This window comes from Xenopus laevis, chromosome 7S (genome assembly GCF_017654675.1).
Source record: "Xenopus laevis strain J_2021 chromosome 7S, Xenopus_laevis_v10.1, whole genome shotgun sequence".
Classification (NCBI taxonomy): Eukaryota; Metazoa; Chordata; class Amphibia; order Anura; family Pipidae; genus Xenopus; species Xenopus laevis.
In genome coordinates, this window is record NC_054384.1 from 52,118,223 (window position 1) to 52,126,845 (window position 8,623).

At 38.2% G+C, this 8,623-nt stretch overlaps 1 protein-coding gene across 2 annotated transcripts in view; it reads left to right on the forward strand.

The window, feature by feature from the left end:
• kif1b.S (kinesin family member 1B S homeolog) overlaps positions 1-813 on the forward strand; it is a 213,858-nt gene extending 213,045 nt beyond the window's left edge. For both annotated transcript variants that reach the window (XM_041571248.1, XM_018227629.2), the window contains one exon: positions 580-813. In XM_041571248.1, the coding sequence (XP_041427182.1) occupies positions 580-699 (120 nt within the window). In that variant the 3' untranslated portion in view covers positions 700-813. The remainder of the gene's footprint in view (positions 1-579) is intronic.
• Positions 814-8,623: the final 7,810 nt, after the last annotated feature.

An 8,623-nucleotide genomic window follows, 5' to 3' on the forward strand; every position in this document is an offset into this window, starting at 1 on the left:
TCCATTTAAAATGCTTAAAATAGTCACCTGAAATCATCTGTCACAATGGAACAGGAAGCATGGGAGCATGGTTAGTGGAAAGGGCAAAGTGGAATAAAGGCAGCCAGGGTCTGTCAAAACAGGACAAATGGGAGCAGATCAACCTTTTTTCTGCTTTTGTATCTAGGTCCTGTCATAGTGCATACAGGTCTAGGTCCTGCTGTTGTAGCTAAGGCAGGGGTGCCCAAAAGGTACATCGGGATCTACCAGTAGACCTTTAGCTGGTGATCATTATATCTCAAGACACTGTCCACAAACAGCTTGTTTAAATCACCCTCCTAGTTCATGCTTTTCTTACATGGAACAGATGCTAACAATTATTTTATGGATGTAGATCATAATGGGACAATATCACTAAAAGTAGACCTCGCATTAGTAAAGTATGGGCACTCCTGATCTGAGGTCTGTCAGGTGCATACAAGACAGGGCAGATGGGAGCCGATCAGTTATTTCTTTGCTGTTCTATCTAGTGTGAGTGCCACTGACCTTATTTGGTCCAAACATTCTTGTGTTACTCATTAAGTATTATTTATTTTTCAGGCACAGAGAGACTACTTTGGTGCCCATACATATGAACTCCTAAATAACCCTGGACATTTCGTTCATACTAACTGGACAGGTCATGGTGGCAGTGTATCATCATCATCTTACAATGTGTGAAATGTGCATTCCAAAGCTCGGTGTATAACTTTTACCCTTTAATAGAGAGTTCTATACTAACCTGCTGGTTCTTTTGTAATCATTAAAGTCACAGAATATGTTGTTTTTCCGACATTTATGATATGGCTTTTGTGATAATTTAAGGAATTAAACAAGATAATAATCTATATTTCTAGCACAGATAGAAGAAACATTGACCCAGAAGTTTGAAATTGTATGTTCAGTGTTACAATCAGAGGCACAAGGTGGCTGTCTAGAAGCCAGTTTTAAATGAATTTGCCATACGCATAGAGAGGCATGTGTTACCTGATCTAATCAAGATGAGATCCCAAAGGTGAATGCTATAAACATTGCACCTGACTAAACAAATGTTAAAAAAATTGCACTGGACTTATTTTTTACTGTATATATCGCTCTTACCTCTGGTCTTATGGATATAGGCTGAAATTGTAACATGATGACATTGCAAATAGCTATGAAGTGGAACACATAGAACACCACCCAGCCAGCTGCTTTGACACAAAAGTAGGGATGAACTTGCATTATTTTTTTTTATTATTTTCTTCATTGTTATTGTTTCCCACAGCAGATAGAGAGAGAGCTTTCTGGCATAGCAATAGAATTCTGTTAGTCTGGTGCCCCTATTGCTGTTGCTTACTGTGGGAACCCCTGGCTACCACCATGTAGCTTCAGGGTTCTCCAATATCAGAAGAAGAAGAGGAAGGCCAGATGCAACGTTAATTCATGTATATATTTAGAAGTGCAAAGAGTGTGTAGATTTTATGAATGGAGGCCGTGTGTGTGTCTATTGTCCAGTTTTTGTCTATGCATGACCACACTTGAATATGTGGTTTTAAAAGAAAACCAGACCCCTGAACATTACAGGTCTCGTATAAATCAGCCCATATGTAAAAAACACTGCTTCATCTAATTCAGGGGTGTCCAAACTTTTTGCAATGAGGGCCAGATTTAGTGAGGTGAAAATGTGTTGGGGCCGACAATTCAGCCTGACATTCTTTGAACCATTAACATCATTTAACTCATTTAAACAAGGAATCACGTAGCTGTAGCAGTAATAATTGGGGACATTAGTGAAATGATCTGCCACTTGGTCTATACTGCTGCCTGTGTGCTGAAGGTGTTAGCAATAGACACGTATGCGAGAGTGGCACGTCACTATGTGCCAGTATGTGTCTATTGCTAACACCTTTAGCACACAGCCAGCAGTATAGACCAAGTGGCAGATCATTTCACTAATGTGCCCAATTATTACTGCTAGGGCTACGTGATTCCTGATTGCACTGTGCTGGAGGGCCGCATTGTTATTAATTTCATGACGGAGGCTCAGGGCCGGAGTAAATATGAAAATGGGCTGCAATTGCCCCCCCCCCCCGGCCGCACTTTGGACATGCCTGTTCTAAATAAACCATTTTCATTTAAATATAATTTTTTAGTAGTATGTGCCATTGGGTAACTCCCAAGTTGAGTAAACTACAACTCCGAACGCTCATGAGTACATCCAGGCAAAATATAATGGAATCAATTAGGAAATGTGTTTATTTGCGCTTAAACCTGGGTTTTAACGTGCATTAAATGCAGAACAAACAATAAGTGCCCTTACACATCTTCCTGTTACAGTAAGAACTTCATTATCTCTGAAGAAGCACACGGACCATCCTAAAATCGTGGCTCAAGGTACAACATGTAAAAGGCCAATATTTACTTATATACATAAGTTATTATGGTAGCATTCTTTATTGCTTCTAGCAGCCTTTCAGCCTTTAGAATAATAAACAACTCACAGGCATAACTTAATTACCAGGGGTTAAACTGCTTCCAGCTCAAGTACAACATGGACTTACTTAGTCACACCATTCAATCACCTGTTATTGAACAACCCATTACTAGTTTCACTATAAATTCCAAAAATATCTGTTGCTGGAAATAGCCCAAGGAACAGAGCAAGAAGGGGAAAATACAAATAAGAACTAACTGTGTAGTATTTATTCTTTATAACACCATAGTATACAGTGCAAAAATGTATTTAGGTAGACTAAGTGGTGATACATTTCCACATCCACAGTGTGGCGAAGCTGTCGCCGGCGCAACTTCGGATCTTGGTGAATTTGCCCCTATGAATTGAGCCCCTTAGTCAATATCATATATTCAGATTTCAGGCCTAACCGTTGGTAATATCGAATATAAATGTTGCCAATATGCAGATGATATATTGCTAACAATGACAAAGCCAATGACCTCGCTACCCAACTTATACCGAGTTCTAGACTTATTCAGTAAAAATTCTGGACTTTCTATTAACCCAACTAAATCTCCAGCAATGGGAATCAATTTACCTTTAAAGAAGCTACTACAAATAAATTTTGACTTTACATGGAAAACTAAATATATTGACTACCGTATATACTCGAGTATAAGCCGACCAGAGTATAAGCCGAGGTACCTAATTTTACCTACGAAAACTTATTGACTCGAGTATAAGCCTAGACACAACTACAGCCCTGTCTCCCAGCAGCATACATTCCGCCAAAGCGACCCCCCCATCGATCAACCGGACTTCTTTGCAAAGTTGATGGTGACAGAGAATTGCCAAACGGATTACTGTGTGCATTGTCCCACTACCATGTGCAGAGGGTGCTGTGTGATATTGCCATCACTGTTAATCTTTTGTATAACCAACAGTGGGCGCTGTGTGATATTGCCATCACTGTTAATCCTTCATATAACCAACAGAAGGCGCTGTGTGATATTGCAGTCAGTTATTCTTTCATATAACCAACAGAGGGTGCTGTGTGATATTGCAGTCACTGTTAATCTTTCATATAACCAACAGAGGGCGCACTGTTATTCTTTCATATAACCAACAGAGGGTGCTGTGTGATATTGCAGTCAGTTATTCTTTCATATAACCAACAGATGGCGCTGTGTGATATTGCAGTCACTGTTATTCTTTCATATAACCAACAGAGGGCGCACTGTTATTCTTTCATATAACCAACAGAGGGCGCTGTGTCATATTGCAGTCTCTCCCCAAGCGAACTGTTGGTATAGGAATGATTAAAATGACTGCAATCTCAGCTACTGCCCGCTGACTCGAGTATAAGCCAAGGTAGACTTTTCCAACACATTTTGGATGCTGAAAAACTCTGCTTATACTAGAGTATATGCCTTGGAATTAAAATTACGCCTGATTTTGCCAATTTAAATCAAACCAACTAGCAACTTGTTAAATCCCTTTTAAAAGATCTTGAAACTTGGGGTAAATATAATATCACATGGTTTGGCAGGGTCTCAGCATTGAAAATGGCAATCTTACAACGCATCCTATATTTGTTTCAAACTGTACCAACCATACTGGAAATCCTCCAGTGTGGGTGGAGATAGGAAATGCACTTTTTTTATCACTAAGCCTGCAACATGTTTTATGGATAGACAAAAACACTGACCTCCTACAAATTCACCGGTAATACAATTTTCTCTAAAAACCTGGGACAAGATTATATACAGACGTAAGATTATATCGCCACATATCACAACTATACTGACTGGCATACCTTTCAACAAATACAACAGGTTCTGAAAACAGAGTGATTTAGATTCCACCAAATAAGTCACTATACAAATTCACTGGACCAGGACTTCTTTATACGATCCAACACACTATATGAAACATATTGTTTAAAATATACCTCATTTAGAAGATTGATTGGACCATTGTATATCTTCCTAACCATACCTATAATGGAACTTAAATATATCCAAAACTGGACACAGGAACTCCAACTACATATGGAGGAAGCTGACTGGATGCAAGCAATAGAGTGAACCAACTATAGTTCTATCAATTTATATGCCAAGTAAACCAACTACAAGGTACTAAGTAGATGGTATATGGAACCCGCCCGTAAAGCACAGTGGGATCCCAATACCAATCCACATTGCTTTAGAAGATGCTCTGAGATTTTGGGTTAGAGTATACCAACTAATATATTCAGTACTCAATATAAATTTATGCAAGCATCCAGCACAAGCTTTGCTTAACAGCAAAATAGAAGATATTCCAACGGCTGCATATACTTTAATAACTCATACAGTGGCGATCCTAGAGGGGGGCGGGCCCTGGTGCATGATGCGCAACCGGGCCCCGCCCCCCTCCGTACGGCCGCATTTATATGTGGCTCACGGACTGCCGGGGGGCCCTGAGGGGGTGCGGGCCCTGGCCCGCTCGCACCCCCTGCTCCCCTGGTAGTTCCGCCACTGAACTCATATATTTACAGCGGCAAAACAAGTCATTGCCAAATCATGGTTATCGCCATCATTACAATTGAGAAATTTAAAAGCGAGAATTAACACAACCTTCACACTGGAAAAACTAACCAGTGTACTACAAAATAAACAAATTTATAAAGTGTGGGACCCATGGATCAAATACCAATTCCCTCAAGGATTCAACCAAATTACTCTGTCATTATAAAGGTATTATTCTTACTTACGACTGATATACTATAAACCACATTTACCCTGCAACATTTGACGCCTTTGTCAACAATTCATACTGTATTATCTTGAAGATCATATTCAGAATATTCTTATATTATTTGTTGTTATAAACTGTTATGGTTTGTTTTCTTTCTAAAAATTCTTACATACCCATAATGCAGATATAACTTAGTTATATTATGACATAATGAGAAACCAGATGTGGCTGGTTACCCATCTGGAAAAACTCAAACTTATACAAAAAGAAAAAAAAGAAGTTAAAACTTGGATCACTGTACATGACTTTATTTAACACAGTGTAATTTAAATAAAAATGTACAGTAAACATTTTATACAATACATGTATATGAGAGAATAAAGATATAATTGTGATTATATACCATGTAATCTGATTTTACTCAATAAAAAACAAATGTTATACAAAAAAAAAGTGATGAAAGATCATTAGTGTGGGAAACACTTGAATTGGGACAAAACGTTTCTCTTAATACAGGGTTATGGAAGATAGGTCATAGTACAAGTTGATTCAGGGACTGGTCCAATAGCCATTTTGGAGTCAGAAAGGAATTTTTCCCCCCTATGAGGCAATTTTAAGAGGCTTCAAATAGGGTTTTTATTGCCTTCCTCTGGATCAACTAGCACTTTGGCAGGTTAAAATAGAGTTTAAAAGTTGAACTTGATGGAGGTGTGTCTTTTTTCAACCTAACTTACTATGTTTCACTATACTCTGACCTGGAGCTTTTGTTCTATAGTCACACCGTTTTGATGACCCATTACTGACCATACTCGTTACTGGTTTCACTGACCTGGGGCTTTTGTTCCATACTCCAGCTTTCCCAACAAGTTATTCAGCAGGAGTTGCCATCCTGCTCCCCATGTCCATTGAGGGGTGCTTAGTTACTTTGTAAGTAATCTAAGGGTGCAAGATACATTGTTCCTGATACTGTCAACAAGACCTGCTGACCTTCGCTGTATCCAGCTCTACTGTTATACCTTAGCATCCTTTTGGCCATTATTGGCAATGCACGTTATATTTTGCTACAATCATTACCTGCCACACCTTCTACCCAGCAGTGATGGTACCACAATTCCTCCTAATTGGAAAAATACCTTGGTACTCATGTTAGGAGGACTCATGTTGTTCTGATGCATTCTGTCCAATCTGGCCCAAGACATCCTATTCTGTTCCTAACACACACACATGCAAATAAAAATGCACAGAACATTTGTTTAGCTTTCTGATATTTTATTAATTGTGTACTTTATTATTAAATAAAGTAATGTTTATATACATATTTTATGTGCTAATATACATATTTACACTTAACTGTTCAGATTTGTCAGCATGAAAAAACAAGTTTCTTCATTTGTAAAAAGCCATCCAAGGGACTTTGTGCTAGAGGATGTGCAAAGATACTCTGGTGGGTTTGATAATGTGCCCATAACTACTCTGGATGTAGAAAAATGTCTCTTCAAATGGAAGCGGTAATAAAAAGAAGCTGAGTACAGGGTAAAAAGAAGCTGGTAACCATATTCACAGAAGCTAATGTCAAGGGTGTTTTTGCCAGTCAAGCCAACAGGCAAAATGCTCCTCTTCATCTGCTTCCCATAGTGAATATGGAGAGCCATGTTCCTGAACCAAGTCTTTGATCAAGCAAGCAGTGTCCTGATCTGGCATGCATTGGTACTATTCCTCTTAACTGGAAAAATACTTTGCTACTCAAGGTACCTCATCCTCAAGGTGACTATAGATGCAACAAACCAATGGTCACAGGAAAGATTGCTTGTTTTCAAAACAGGCACTTTAGAGCTGAACTGTCAGATATACAGGTAGAAACAACATTCTACCTGTACCTGACAACTGAGCAATGGCTGATGTTCAAACACCATTAACATTTTCTGACCTTTTATATAGGTTCCTATGATAATAATAGGATGTATGTAAAAGTAGTGGTTGTAGCCAAATAAGGTAAAAGAGTCATGATGTATTTAAGCAACATTATTCAGATTTTGATGCTTAAAATCGACCTGTGTATTGAACGTGTACTCTAGAAATTATGCTGTGATGATGATCCTTTTTTCCTTCTGTACCCCATCTTTTTCTGTTTATTGTCAACTTAATGTTCAATAGAAACTGATACAAAAAAATTCTGACCTGGCCAACCAATGAGCCAACTGATATACAAGTCTTTTGCCAATATCATTCAGCTTGTATCCCGCCATATACCAGTAACCAGTAACTTTGTTTCATGATATCTGTGCATCTATGACCACCTTTACTCTGCTGAATTCTGTACAATCTGGCCCAAACTAAACAAGCATATAGTATATAGAAGTTATGTACCATTGTGAATAGTGCTCAAGCACACTCAAATCTGCTTCTCTTGTAGACTGCTTAAATCCCATATGGGTGAATAGCTTCACCCAAGGGCTTTTTTTCTGTTTCGTGCTTTTTTAAAGGTAAAAAAATCGAATACAGAAAAATCGAAAATACTGTACATGCACAAATTTTTTTAACATTTTGTTCTGCTCACCAATTGATTAATAGTTTTAACAGAAAGTTCAATTATTAATACAATAATCAATGCAAACAGTGAAGTGGGGGCTAATGGTGGTGGAGGACTGCGATTACTTAGTTGTTTTGAAGAAACTATAGATCCCGCATAAGCCCCTTATATTGCTAATTCCTCCTGATCTTAAGACATGGCTGCATGGGCACTTGCCCCTCCCTGGACTTGTACTTCATAATAAAGGATATTCTCTTGCCATAAGTATGTATATATATATATATATATATATATATATATATATATATATATATATATATATATATATATATATATAAATCAAATTGTGTGTGGTGTCCGCACTCCTTAGCTTGTGATCACGAGGTGCACGATCAATGTATCATATATAGAGGTTGGAAGGATCAGCACACTCCATTTTGCGATGAAAAAAGTGTTTCTTTATTAAACACACATAACTCCAACGTTTCGGTTCCGCCTGGGAACCTTTATCAAGGATGGTGTGCAGGATACATACAGTGATTTATATACCCACCCCCCTAAGTGAATTTGGCGCCTTCATGACGTCACATGTCCATATACTGTCAGCAGTTTCAAAAAAAGTCTTTTCTTTTCTGTGCTCTCATGTGCCATTTCCGCTTTTGACCACACGGTGTCAGTGTTGTGCCTCTACAAAGGCTCTTATCTCTATATACTTTAACATAGCAACCAGTCTTATAGCAATTGCCTTGGAAAAATTGAAACATATTACTTACAAGAAGCGGAGATTAATCACATCAATCATAGTAGTATTAGATTGTTACAATTGCCTGAAAATGGAAAAGATATCGTTACAATTTGGCATTTGGCATATATATGTTGCAAAACATTAGGTTAGGAAA